Source organism: Haliotis rufescens, unplaced genomic scaffold (assembly GCF_023055435.1).
Source record: "Haliotis rufescens isolate VD_foot unplaced genomic scaffold, xgHalRufe1.0.p SCAF_10, whole genome shotgun sequence".
Taxonomy (NCBI): Eukaryota; Metazoa; Mollusca; class Gastropoda; order Lepetellida; family Haliotidae; genus Haliotis; species Haliotis rufescens.
This window is the reverse complement of record NW_025963780.1, coordinates 36,212,457-36,227,382: the sequence shown is the minus strand read 5'-3', so window position 1 is coordinate 36,227,382 and position 14,926 is coordinate 36,212,457. Positions and strand designations below refer to the sequence as shown.

Below are 14,926 nucleotides of genomic sequence, written 5' to 3'. Positions count from 1 at the left end.
GCTGAAGACTTAATTTAACCTGGATCTTCAGGGGTAGTATTCCATGGATGTATATGTGGTTAGTGGGATTCCACAAATTGAGACGATGAACAAAGGGCTCAGACCCTGTAAGGGGGGGGGGGGGGGGGGTGTTATTTGTTATGAAATTTGAATTTTTTTTCAGCAACAGCTACAGAACCAGATATTTTTTATTTAAAATTAGCCTGAATTTCTCTTTAGAAAAACAAAATGCAATTTTTGTGGCAGGCAATTATACTTTTCTTCAACAGTCTGATACATAATTAGTTTTTTCAAGAGTTTTGAGGGACAAGTTTTTGTTGTTGATAAAATCTCCCCCCAACCCACCCCAAATATCAAATAGTCGGTCCAATATCAAATAGTCGGTCCCTAGCCGTAAACAGGTGTTAATGTCTTGCATGTGTTCTCTATCTGACCAGGACAACAAGAGACACTGGCCCTGAACTATGTCCGAGTCACATTATCAGTTTGACCCATGGCATGTTTAAGATATTGGAACGTAGTCCATTAGTTTGTAAATTTCCCTAATTTCACAGTTTATATAATTTCTCACCACACACAATCCCTAAAATATTGCATGTATCATAATGAAATATTTGTAAAGCTGTAAACAAGAAAATATATGCTTCATGAAAAAGATTACCAGAGGATCCAATTTTGTTTTACATGGAAATTTCTTTTCAGGTGTCCAGGTGAATATTTTCATAAACCAAACAGCTTGAATTCCTCTCTCCAGACCACTGACTGGAGAGACAGCCTTTCAAGAATGACGTAGATTGTTGTAGAATGTTTAACTAAAGACAATAAGTAAACATTGCATAATTTTATTTGTACCAAATTAATAAATTCCAAAATTCATGAATCAGTTTATGTTGATTATATTAAATTACATCTTTAGTTGACAATAAGTTTTATTTTAACTCTCAGTGAAGAACAATAATATGCAGTTATGTGTATTTCAGATGAAAAGGTTTTGTTTTTTTGTGGTATCAAATCCTGCAATATTTGGAGTTACCCCCCTTTGTAAACAAAAGCTATGACATGTGACTAAAGTTCAATGTTCTATTGTCAACAGAGCAAGTCTATGGCAGAGAGCTTTTCAGGTCGTTGTCACTACAGTAGGAGATAGCAACAGACACGTGAGCTCGCAGGTTGGTGTGTATCAATATGACAATGAAGCTTAATTAGACTGCAAAGATTAGGCTAGCTTTGAATACATTTGTGATTGAAAGAATAATCTGCATAGTAACATGCTTGACTGAGTCATGTCTGACCAGGGTATAATTTATGATAGGGTATATTTTGTACCGATCTTAAACGTGGGCTATTCAATTCATTTTGTACTGTTCTTCAAAGAGGGATATATATTTTGTATTGATTTTCAATGAATGGTATATGTTTTGTATTGATTTTTCAATGAGGGATATATATTTTGTACTGATTTTCAATGAAGGGTATGTGTTTTGTATTGATTTTCAATGAGTGGTATATATTTTGTACTGATTTTCAATGAGTAGTATATGTTTTGTATTGATTTTTAATGCGGGGTGTATATTTTGTACTGATCATCAATTTGGGTATATTTTTAGTACTGTTCTTCAAAAAGGGGTATCTATGTCATACTGTTCTCCAATGAATGGTATATATATTTGTACTGATCGTCAGTGTGAGGTGTATATTTCAACTGATATACTGAAAATGGTGTATATTTATACAGTTCTTCAGTGTGGGGTATATATTTTGACTGTGACACTGTATAGTGGGGTATATATTTTGACTGTGACGCTGTCTAGTAGGGGAATATATTTTGACTGTAACACTGTACAGTTGGGTATAAGTGTTGACTGTGACACTGTATGGTAGGGCTATATATTTTGACTGTGACACTGTATAGTGGGGTAAATTTTGACTTTGACAATGTATAGTGGGGTATATGTGTTGACTGTGACACTGTATAGTGGGGTATATTTTGACTTTGACACTGTATAGTGGGGTATATATTTCGACTGTGACACTGTATAGTGGGGTATATATTTCGACTGTGACACTGTATAGTGTGGTATATATTTTGACTGAGACAATGTATAGTGTGGTATATATTTTGACTGTGACACTGTATAGTGGGGTATATATTTTGACTGTAACACTGTATAGTGGGATTAGTTTCCTATATGAAGCACAAAAATGAGTCACCACAATTGAAATGCAAATAAGGACAAATACTTCCTCACATGAAATATTTGTGTTAAATACTGAAAGAGGAACTATGCGTCTTGTTCTCATTCTTGTAGAAGCTTGAGGTGACCCCGTGTGGAACTGAGACATTGTCTGTTTTTAGGGTTTTAGTTTACTGAGCTGAAGAAGGGGGTCCCTATGATAACAGGGTTTACATATTAAATTACCACAGTTTCCATCAAATAAAGGACAACATAGAAGATTGGGTTGTTATCTGTCATACAGCTGGAGTACATCTTCCCGAGGGAGAGTTAACTGACTATAAATGTCCAATTTCCATCCTTGCCGAACTAGGCTTGAATTCCTGGGCTCGATCGTAGCGCCACCAGTGGTTATTATGAGTTATGCCCCTTCTAAGCCTCTCCTATGGACCAATCTGATTCCATCATTTGCATTTGTTTCAAACAAATCAAGTCAAGGAGATCTGATCGATAATCAAGATCTATATTGTGATAAAACGGATCTTACATTGCGAAGTGCATCAGTTCACGGGAGCACCTTATTTAAAATCATGAAAAGGTTTGGAAAATATCTATTGACAACGAGTTGGCGGTGCACATGCTTTGCAAATCCTGCAATCGACCGAAATCTGCACGACAGTTTATGAACCGGATTTTGATTTTGATTTTGATTTTGATTGGACTATGCATAGACTCGTTAGTCCAGCCAAAATGTAACCCCATAGTACCAGCCTAGTTTAGCAAGGGTGGAAACTGGACTTTTGAAGTCAGTTAACTCCCTTGCCTTGGGAAGATGGCTGGAATATTGAAGTACTGCTGACTGCAACGAAGAACAAGGAACTAATACGTCAATCTATATTCCATATCTTCAGGCAAATGTTGCTGTAGACCTGTGTCGTATGTACTTTCTTTTGGATATATGACCATCGAACACCACAGCAACACATCAAAAATAAATCTACACGTATTATGACTATATTTACAAGATAACTTTGATCCAGAGGATCAACACGGCTCGAAGAATTTTGTAGCCTACCTATCTATTGATGCAAGTACTGTCAAAAGGCCACACAAATTTATTTTTCATTTCACAGGCCTGCCATCCCTACTGAAAAGCAGTCGGTCTAAGGAATAAATTAAACATAAAAATATTTATTTTTGTTATATGTCCAGCAGGTTATATAGACCCTCTTATACAATACCAAATGTTACATACAAATTCCATGTCCACATCTCTATCAGTGATTCAAGATGACACCTGCAGTTATAACTCCACAGCAAAATGACTTTCATATAAATACATGATTGACATTTATTTTTACTTTTATTTCAACCGACCTTGTGTGAAAAAGCTGGAATAGATCTGTGAAACATTAAAATAAAAACAATGTGGCCTAAAGCACACATATGTAGCCTGAAACTTAGTGAAAGGGGAAACAATTGTAATTTGCATGTGGTACCTTCCGAAGCAGGAATGAGAATCGGACACATTTTAGTTTACCGTATTCGATGTAATAAGCGCCCCGCTCTAATAAGCGCCCAATGCGATATTTGCTAATATATTGGCCAGTGAACAATCCCAATTAGCACCCTTTCCGATTGATCAATGTACAGAAGTCTTATTTATTCGCGTATAATACGCACTCATGTGTTATATGCACCGTTAATTATGGGGAATTAAATTCTGGAAAAATATATCTGTCATCAATAACATTTCAGGCTGTCAGCATAAACCACGAAATTTATCTTTCAACTCTGTTTTTTTCACCAAAATAATATTTTAATAAGAGCCCCCTATTTCTTTTTTGAGAGCGCCTAGGCCGCTTATTACGTCGAATACGGTAATACATATGTAATATAAAAATAGAAATCAGACTTATCATGAAATAAGTAAAAGAAAATTACAACAATGACTTCTGAAACATTTGTTATAATTTTCAAGGAAGGAGAGATATTTAGTTGACACAGTTATAGTGGTATACGTGATAAATGTTCAAAATTTTAACTGAATGGCATAACAACTCAATTGTTGGCATGTCATATCAGTGTGCAAGCTCAGCCTATGTTACCACTTATAGATGAAAACCAAGCCTCGCTTTCACACATGTTATAAATAGATTCAATGTTAAAAACTCCATAGTGATGTCACAACCCCTGTCACAGGAAGTGAAAAATCCTGTTTTATAATGAACTAGATCAGTGGAGACATGCAGGTATTGTTAAAATTGAAACCCACAACGATGTGAGTGCATAGCTTTTATATAACCCTGAATCACACTTCTCTATGAGTGTGAACTCCCTAATGCTTAACATACAGTATGTTTACTCAGCAGACTGATACGTCAGTTATTCACGCTGTACAGAAGTGCTCATACCTCTCTACACAGTAACTAGGTCAACCCCGCCTGTCTCCATAACAAAATTTGTCCCCCTTTGATCACTGAGCCTTTACAATTAATTAGGAATGTCTTAAAAGATATTTTCATAATGATTTTTGCATTTCATATGTACTCATATCATTAAACATGAGACAGAGAAAGATATGGCTTCTTTTAAAAATGTGTTTACATCTATCTTACAATTACTCATATGATATAGTGTTAAATTCTTTCTTTGATCTTTGTGTCCAACTGACACAAACATGTTTTGTGTAATAATTTGCAGTTGGGAATGTTTTAAAAAATATTTTCATGATTACTTATGTATTTTGTATGTACACATATCATTAAACATTGCAAGATAGAGATAAAGTTTCTTTTAAAAGTTTGTAACATCATCAACTATTACTCATCCCAAAGTAGACACAATTTATGGCTCACAACTTCTTTAATACTGTAAAAAGCAACATTTCAGTATAGATCCTTATACCGTTGTCAAGCAAGACTCGAAAAAGCGATGTTTCAGTATAGATCCTTATACTGTTGTCAAGCAAGACTTGAAAAAAAGCGATGTTTCAGTATAGATCCTTATATCATTGTCAAGCAAGACTTGCTTGACAACGGTATAAGGATCGAAACCAAAATGTTGTTTTTTACAGTATTAAAGAAGTTGTTAGCCATAAATTGTGTCTACTTTGTCATCTGCCAACTTCTACGTATGCCTATCAAACAATTTATTTCTCATCCGTACGTAACTTTCTCTAACCCAAAACAAATAGAGCATGGCACATGGCGCCGTTAATCCATATCAAAATTAATTATGTCTAAGTTTCAAGTTTCCGGTGATGTTTGTATGCATGTTTAATCTTGTTTTTGTAGATTAGAAGACTGAGAAGTCCCCTGCAGTTCAGGTCGAGGACAAGGACGAGGATGAGGACCATACTCACACTGGCTGCAGTTGCCGCCTGTGTCCTGACAGGTGCTCAAGGTGACGGGGATGACTTGTACAGGAACACCTCATTAACACAGGACCTCCTGACAGATTCGTACACTTCAATATTAGCAGGGTGCAGACAGTAGATCATAGTGCCAAAGGTCCCCTGGCCGCATCAAACCAAAAGTTGTTAAATGTTGTTGTTACCCTGCCTGGTTCTCATGAACCATTAAGGGGATAAAACAGGACTGGTCAGATCGGAGTCGGTATAATGTGTCTGAGTGGGGTATCCATGTTAAACTGTGGCATGGTATCTTGGTCGCCTTGTGCTAGAAAACCGGCAAATATATCTGGAACAGTACAAGCAGCCACACATTGCTATGCAAGTACCATCTTCTCATGTCTTTTGATGTGATGCACACAGCCAGGTGATTACACCAAATGCTCCATCCAATAGACTGCGGAGGTGGTCGTGTTCACCTTGTGATGGAGTGGTCAACCACTTGACACTACCTAATGGCTTGAGAAAGATATACAGGGAAAGCACCACTTTCAGATAATACCGTAATCGATGTAATTACTCCCTGGTGAGTGAGTGACTGAGTATGGTTTTATGCTGCTTCTATCAATGTTCCAGCAATATCACAGCAGGGGACAGCAGAAATAGGCTTCACAGCAGAAATAGGCTCCACACATTGTACCCATGTTGAAACCTAACCGGGTCCTCGGCATGGCGAGCAAATGCTTTAACCCCCAGGCTCTCCCACAGCCCAGTTACACCGTAAACAAGTTCTAGTCTTGGTTGAACCAGAGATGGTCATCAGGGGCTTATTATCCATTCCATGCATGTCATCTTGAAATCAAACCCAATTATCCTCACCTCACCTCGAGCAAATGAATTGAGTTCATGCTAGCAGGTCATATGCTGATGGCAGTAGAAGAGAGTGGCTGGCCAGATATTGTTTGGTAACTTTACTAAACTGGATAGCTACTGTCATTCTTCAGTCTGTAGAAATGATTAATTTTTATTGAATATTGATTTTCTTTTAGATATGCCCGGCATTGTAGGGGGAAAAATAGTGTGCCTTCTTCTATTAGACAATTGTTAACAGAATATAGTTTATCTATTTGGGAAAAATAATTGAGCTCCTAAACATTAAAAAAGATGCTCAAAATAAAAATCCTGGCCCGTCTGCCACCCCTGAAAATCAAATAGTTGCTCCCTTGATAGACAACATCAGTGAATTGAGTTTAATATGTGTGATCCTGATTAATATTTACCTCCATTTGTCAGTGGGACCAAAGTATTTTTCTGATGCTGATTGAACATGGACTCTCCATTCACAGATGCTGGCGGCTCACCAAGTATTTCAAGGCAGTACTCATTTAGTGCTTACCAATCAATGGGAGGTAACTCGAAACAACAAACCAGGGGAGATAACTCTACATTCAACATTGTGTGTTACTTTGATATGAATCAGGAACCATTCACAACTCCACTTCCTCCAGCAATGAATGTGTCTCTCTGTTCACACATCATCTTTATGATAACAACCATCGAAAATGCACAAATGACACCTCGGAATGTATCGGATGCAGAGACCTACTACTCAAAAATTGCGACCATGAAGAAACTCAAACCATCCTTGAAAGTGTTGCTTTGCAATGGAGGCAACTTCAGCCAGGTTTTGAATACTGAAGAAAATAGGACAAGGTAAGACTCCATCTTGAAGATTCCAGATCACACTTACTCCAAAAGCATCTAAATAAAGTAACCTCCTCATCGCTACTTACATAAGAAAGTACTACATTCCCGATAACCAAACATTGTCAAAACACAAGCTATGAACTTCCATTGAATCTCAACAGAAACAATGCAACACAATTACAACATTGTTTAACAATAAATTACACTGACATATAACATTGTATCTCATGACTTTTATTGACTCGTAAGCAATGTGCAGCTTTTTGGTTCATAGCGGGGTATAAGGGATTTATTCTCCTACTCAGAAATTTATTTTCCTCCCTAGCAGGATACATGCTATTTTATCAAGATCATGTGGACCAATCAGATATGAACATTCTGACATGGAGATAAGACGAATAGTTTTGTGATCATATTGTCCCTGTGTCCAGGTTTGCCAGGAGCACGGTTCCTTGGATGAGGAAGTATGGATTCGATGGACTGGACATGGACTGGGAATTTCCCACATTCGGCCACCCTCCTGCACGGAGACGTAATCTCACCCTGGTAGTGAAGGTGAGTCAATTTGAGCATGGTTGAGGGGTCTTGGGATATAGTTTCTGAGATTTTTGTTTAAGACAGTCAACTATTCAAAATATAAAAGTAAATTCTCGGAAAGGAGGAACTAAACTCCCATCCAGCGTATCCTGCGGACGATTTATTTACTTCATCAAAACCTGAGGACAAACGCGAAAGCGTTACATGTGGTGAAACACATATATACTTGAAGGGAGCCGATGTGCCGATGGCTTACTGTAGACGATGAAACAAAGGAGAGATTAGACGATGAAACAAAGGAGAGATGACGCTTATGGCGGGAGAACTAGTGCCCCGCCCGTTCATAGCGGAGTAATTTAGTTACAGGGGTGATTGAGTAGAAGTAAGCAGTAATTAGCCTATGGTTTGGAAACTCACGATAAAGCCATTTAGTAATTAAATTTTAAATGCAATTTTTTTCGAATATTTTCAGAAACAGGTTGAAGTATCAATACAAATTTGAACACAAGGCTCTCCTTCCTGATCAATTTGAACATTTTCTTTTCTTACAGACTATAAGAGAGATGTTTGACGCGGACGAGACGCAGAATGGCGGCAGTCATCTCTTGCTGACCATGGCTGTCAGTGCTGGGGAGGGAATGATCAGCACCTGTTACGAGGTGGCCGAACTAGCCAAGTATGTATTGTTACGAGTGAGTGAGTGAGTGAGTGAGGTTTTAGTTTTAGCACCTTTCCAGCAACATCATTGCTGGGGATGTCAGAATTGGGCTTTACACATTGTACCCATGTTGGTAACTGAACCCAGCCTTTGGTGTGACAAGCAAGGGCTTCACCACTTGGCCACCCCATTGCCCAATTGTGGCCAGTAAGCAGTATTGGACACTAGCACTGCCCCATTGGCCCAGTCTGGGGGGGGGCTCACTTGTTGCCAGTAAGCAGTATTGGACACAAGCACTGCTCCATTGGCCCAGTCTGGGGTGTGCCTCACTTGTTGCCAGTAAGCAGTATTGGACAAAGGCACTGCCCCATTGGCCCAGTCTGGGGGGTGCCTCACTTGTGGCCAGTAAGCAGTATTGGACACTAGCAGTGCCCCATTGGCCCAGTCTGGGGGGTGCCTCACTTGTGGCCAGTAAGCAGTATTGGACACTAGCACTGCCCCATTGGCCCAGTCTGGGGGGTGCCTCACTTGTGGCCAGTAAGCAGTATTGGACACTAGCAGTGCCCCATTGGCCCAGTCTGTGGGGTGCCTGGGATTGTGTATCAAGATCAGATATGTTTTCAGCTGCAGTTACAAACCCAGATATTGTATCTGAAACAAAAACACCTTGCAGCAATATCATTTTGTGGCAGGCAATATTGTTTTCAAGAATATGAAATAGTCAGTACCTAAATCAGTTGAAAGTTGCCTGTGGAAGGTTAGATCTGTTTCTGAACTTTGATGGTTCAGTCTGTTTCGGAATCTTAGTTGATGGTTCAGTCTGTTTAGGAATCTTAGTTGATAGTTCAGTCTGTTTAGGAATCTTAGTTGATGGTTCAGTCTGTTTAGGAATCTTAGTTGATAGTTCAGTCTGTTTAGGAATCTTAGTTGATGGTTCAGTCTGTTTAGGAATCTTAGTTGAAGGTTGGGTCTGTTCTCTGCCCTGATTCAGTGTGTATGTCATGCAATGTTTGTTTGCTGCTAGGTACGTGGACTTTGTGAACGTGATGACCTATGACATGCATCTGTACCTGGAGGTATTCCCGTTTACTGGCCTCAACAGCCCCCTCTACCCCGGGGACGATGTGCTGGACAAGACCATCTTCAAAAACAGATACTTTGTACGTTTGACCCCATGGGGACCTGAGTTAAAATAGGCCGCCAGAACTAATTGTCTTGAGAGGCGATCATAAGGCCTGATAAAAAAGAAACACTTTTCTTGCAAGAAAGGCACAACTAAAGTCGGAGAAAAAGAGTTCTCTAAATGCCTATCAAAGAAGATTTCTCTTCTTCCTCCAGTGATACAGAGTGATAAAAACTGTCATTCTCTGTATCTCCAGGCTAAAACAATCTGTTCCAAAATGGAATAATGAAAAATGTATATGATGTTCATGTCCCCATGTGATTTTAATATTTCTCACATTGGGGACTACAGAGAACTCTTTTCAAGAAAAATATTCATGCTGTGTGCAAAATCAACAAAATGATCTTTGGCAAATATTGGCAGGTTCATAATTCTTTCAACCATGTTTTTAAGCCGACAGATCGTGACACAATCTGACTTGTGTTTTCCAGTAGTGATTATGATAAAACTAATGATAAAACAATGATGTGATGCTCTCTAGGTTTGGTCGCCCAATGAATGGGTGCGGCAGGGGATGAAGAAGAGTCAGGTGATGACAGGAATTCCCACGTACGCTCACTCATACACGCTGCTCGATGAAAAGTCACATGGAATCTACTCTTTGGCTAAAGGGGTCGGACGTATGGGGGACTTCCCTGGCTATGATACCGTAAGTATGTAGGGGTCCGTTGGGGTGTTGCCTAGAGGTGAACAAAAACACTGACCTCCTTTTGGCCTTTAATGCGTTTTGTGTGCATGGCAAAGTTTCTTTTTACAGTTCTTAATAATTTCAGTGTTATTCTTGTCATGATGGTGTTTATGGTTACACCAGGGGTCCGGAAACGGTCATATCTTTAGTTTAAAAAAAAATCTTTTCCCGTCACGTGGTAATGTCATGGGATATAGTCTCGATCCAAATGTTACAACGCATACACTTGAGCAGATACAACTCATGAATATTAATAAGACCGTTCACTACGTTAATAGATTGTTATTATAACAGAAATAAACGTATATTTTCCATGTAATTCTAAAATGATGTTATTTGTTATTAATTGTCTGGTGAATTAAACAATTTAAATTTAAATAATTCATCATATTATGAATACGTAACAACTGGTAATGTGTGTGAAAAGTTGTACTAAAATACGCTATTTGAAGGGGGCGTGGCCTAAATGCAAATGTCCGATTGGGATTTTAAATTTTCCGGACCCCTGGGTTACACACAGATTAGGTCAGTGGGTCAGCCCAGTATCAAAGCGTTGAGTCGTCACATTGAAGGTCACATTCACCTTTCCACATGGGTACATTGTGAAGTCTATTTCTGTTGCCTCCGCCATGATGCTGCTGGAATATTGCTAAAAGCAGCATGAGATCCGTGAAGATCCGGGGTAGAATAGGTCTTCAGCAACTGTAAAAGGCACCTATGCTTGCAGGGTTAATTCTAGGTAGGGGCCTTGTACTTTTAGCCCCTAAACTTGAAAAAAGGTCCACATTTTCAAAGACAATGGGGCATTTTAGCATTGTGCTGTATGGGCAAGTGTGTTTGTACCTCTTGAATATTTATAATTTTCAGATAAAGGGCCCATGTCAGAAAATTCCTGGAATGAGCCCTGTGCTTGTCTTAAGAGGCGACTAACGGGATCGGGTGGTCAGGCTCGCTGACTCGGTTGATGCAAGTCATAGTATCCAAATTGCATGGATCGATGCTCATGTTATCAATCACTGGATTGTCTGGTCCAGACTTGATTATTTACAGACTGACGTCATATAGCTGGAATATTGCTGAGTGCGGTGTTAAACAAACAAACAAACTAAAAGCAGCATGAAACCTTACTTACCATAGGCAGTCCACATGGGTGTCCAGGGGGTCTGGATTTCCCCCCCTCCCCTTTTGAAAACCAAATGTATGTTGTTGGCTGTAAAATTATCTGAGAGAGGATTTTGATATTTTGGACCCCTCCCTTTTAAGAATGTTGGATCCACCCTTGCTCACTCACTTCATCTACACACAGATACATCAACTGATGTGTTCTTTCATTTCAGACATGTAAGCTGGCTAAGAACAACAGTACAACGGTAGTGTGGGATGACAAGAGTAAGGTCCCCTACCTGTACCAGGGAGACTTGTGGATCTCCTACGACAACGTTCGCAGCGTCACACTCAAGGTAAACATCATCATGGCCATGTACCGATCTGTGTCACAACTTGGAACATGTTAAACTTGCCCTGATGTGACTTCCAACCAGGAAGGGGCCATCGGGTAGCCTAGTGGTTAAAGCGTTCGCTCGTCAGGCTGAAGATCCGGGTTCAATTCCCGACATGGGTACAATGTGTGAATCCCATTTCTGGTGTCCCCTGCCGTGATGTTGCTGGAATATTGCTAAAAGCGGCGTAAAACCATACTCACTCACTCACTCCAACCAGGACACGCAAACCCGCACACATGCACAGAGGTATTTATCTCCTAAATGTCTCCTAACTGGTAATATTTCAAACTGGTATATATCTCCCATGTGGTATATATCTCCTAACTGGTAATATTTCAAACTGGTATATATCTCCCAAGTGGTATATATCTTCTAACTGGTAATATTTCAGACTGGTATATATCTCCCAAGTGGTATATATCTCCTCACTGGTAACATTTCAAACTGGTATATATCTCCCAAGTGGTATATATCTCCTAACTAGTAATATTTCAAGCTGGTATATATCTCAAAAGTGGTATATCTGCCCACTGATATTTAGCCTCCAACTGGTATATATACTGATGGAAATGAATAAGGGAACACCTAGTTTTAGACACAGTAAAATGAAATGTTATCATGGGTGCCCAGTCTTGCCTACCAAATACATGTTGGAAACAATGCACACATCTCAACATTTAATTCTGACATGTTGAATTTGTAGGCTTGCTATTTAAAATGTACTGACAGTAAAGCTTATTTCCCTATATTTTTCATTGTTCCTTCATTCGTTTCCATCAGTATATCTCCCAAGTGGTTTATATCTCTTCCCTGGTATTTATACCTTTACAGGTATTATCACCTAGCTCGTATTCTCCTCTAACACTGGGTGATCATCTCCCCTGACCTTGTCTTCCAGGCCCAGTACCTGCTGCAGCAGGGGTTTGGAGGAGCCATGGTCTTCATGCTCAACGCCGACGACTACAAGGGATCGTGTGATGGGAAAACAAAATGGCCGCTGTTTAAAGCGATCAATGCTGCAGTGGCAGATTATAAGACTTCTAAAAATGTAGAGGTTGAATATGATGTTAGAGAATATGTTGAGATTGATGTTAATGTTTAATTTACCTTATTTGTAGTCGATCAGAACATGTTTTGTAAATTTGATTTGTAAGCTGAGAAATTAATCCAAATGTGCAGCATGTATTGCTGTACCCAGTACATCAAAAGGGAAAACTCTCTCCTGCTGACTACCAAGAGGCAATCTCTGAAAGAACGGCCTACCTGTTATTGGATTTGTATGAGTGAGTGAGTGTGTTAGGTTCAACACTGGTTAGAACAGTATTTCAGTTATGTTAGGGTTTATACAGTATTTTGTTAATAACAGTTTTTTGTAAGAAGAGTGAGTGAGTGAGTTGGGTGTAACACCGCTTTGAACAGTATTCCAGTTATATCACAGTGTGTCAGCTTGATGTGGGAGGAAAGCCCGAAGTGATGCGGGTCTCAGATGTTTACCACTTTGGTGAAAACCACGAGCACGGGTATGATGCTGACAAACCTGGAAACATAATCGGGTAGCATCGGGATTCGAACAGACAATCATAGGTTCCTGGCATGCCCAAGGTACGCAATCCAGTACAGTGAGGTGTTGTAGATGACTTGCCCACCGGTGCCCCCAGTAAAGGAAAAGTACGTTACTGGAATATTGACTGGTACTTCCATAGCGTTTGTTGGAAAATTTCCCCTTCATACATTGATACACATTCCAAAATGTTTATTGTTTCATCTACGGTCATGATTATATATTTTTACTTATCAGTTGCTCTTTTCTTTATCACATTCAAACAGGACAATTTCAGTGAATCAAATATTCCATGACAATAGTTTATGCTCCCAAAATACAAAAAGGGAAAGGACCTGATACACCTATTGTATGCCGCATTTATGTATGAACAAATACAGTACAAATATTGTGTTATCTACCTCCAAAAGTGTGTACAAATATTGTGTTATCTACCACCAACAGTGGGTACAAATATTGTGTTATCTACCTCCAACAATGGTACAAATATTGTGTTATCTACCACCAACAATGGGCACAAATATTGTGTGTGTTATCTACCAACAGTGGGTACAAATATTGTGTTATCTACCTCCAAAAGTGGGTACAAATATTGTGTTATCCACCACCAACAGTGGGCACAAATATTTTGTGTGTTATCTACCACCAGTGGGTACAAATATTGTGTTATCTACCACCAGTGGGTACAATTATTGTGTTATTTACCACCAACAGTGGGTACAAATATTGTGTTATCTTCCACCAACAGTGGGTACAAATATTGTGTTATCTACCACCAGTGGGTACAAATATTGTGTTATCTACCACCAGTGGGTACAATTATTGTGTTATTTACCACCAACAGTGGGTACAAATATTGTGTTATCTACCACCAACAGTGTTATCAGCATGATCAGGGACAGACTTTACAAATACTGAGTTAATGAACCACTAACACACATATGAAACAATTGTGTCAGTCTTGATTAGGATGCAAATCCTCTACCATAGGCCACAACATCGTATAACCATATACTCGCACAGCTATTTGTGCTACTTTCACATGAACACTATATTTTTTCACTCTATCTTTTTAAATAAAAAATACCCTTAAAAATTTTGTGCTTATTCTTGTTTTCTTTACATTCCTTTACGTCAGAAACATCACAGTCTTAACATGGCCCCCATTGGGATTCCGGGTTAGAAAGAGCCCTCAGCAACCTATGCTGGTAGTAAGAGGCAACCAATTGGATGGGTGGTCAGACTCGATGACATGGTTCATTGCATGTCTTCAAACCCATGGGCATGGGGGGCGGTCGGGTAGCCTAGTGGTTAAAGCGTTCACTCGTCATGGCAAAGACCCGGGTTCGATTCCCGACATGGGTACAATGTGTGAAGCCCATTTCTGGTGTCCCCCGCCGTGATATTGCTGGAATATTGCTAAAAGCGGAGTAAAACCATATTCACTCACTCACTCACCCAAACGGCATGGATTGTTGCTCACAATGTGTCACTGAAGTGTCTGGTCCAAACTCGATTAAATACAGACTAATGTCATATAGCTGGAATATTGGTGAGTGTGGCA

At 39.3% G+C, this 14,926-nt stretch overlaps 1 protein-coding gene across 1 annotated transcript; it reads left to right on the top strand.

Moving 5' to 3' along the window:
• Nucleotides 1–1,059: 1,059 nt before the first annotated feature.
• Nucleotides 1,060–14,455, top strand: LOC124131049 (acidic mammalian chitinase-like). Its single transcript, XM_046494129.2, has 10 exons — nt 1,060–1,173; nt 3,308–3,342; nt 5,471–5,579; nt 6,873–7,239; nt 7,665–7,788; nt 8,322–8,446; nt 9,453–9,588; nt 10,093–10,260; nt 11,637–11,759; nt 12,700–14,455. Exons 3-10 carry the CDS (start codon nt 5,522–5,524, stop codon nt 12,901–12,903), a joined length of 1,305 nt encoding a protein of 434 aa, XP_046350085.2. The 5' UTR covers nt 1,060–1,173; nt 3,308–3,342; nt 5,471–5,521; the 3' UTR covers nt 12,904–14,455.
• Nucleotides 14,456–14,926: the final 471 nt, after the last annotated feature.

Coding starts and splice junctions, on each gene's coding strand:
- LOC124131049 (XM_046494129.2), top strand. CDS start 5,522: ATGAGGACCATACTCACACTGGCTGCAGTTGCCGCCTGTGTCCTGACA. Junction 8,447..9,452: donor GAGGTGGCCGAACTAGCCAA/GTATGTATTGTT, acceptor GTTTGCTGCTAG/GTACGTGGACTTTGTGAACG. Junction 10,261..11,636: donor ACTTCCCTGGCTATGATACC/GTAAGTATGTAG, acceptor CTTTCATTTCAG/ACATGTAAGCTGGCTAAGAA.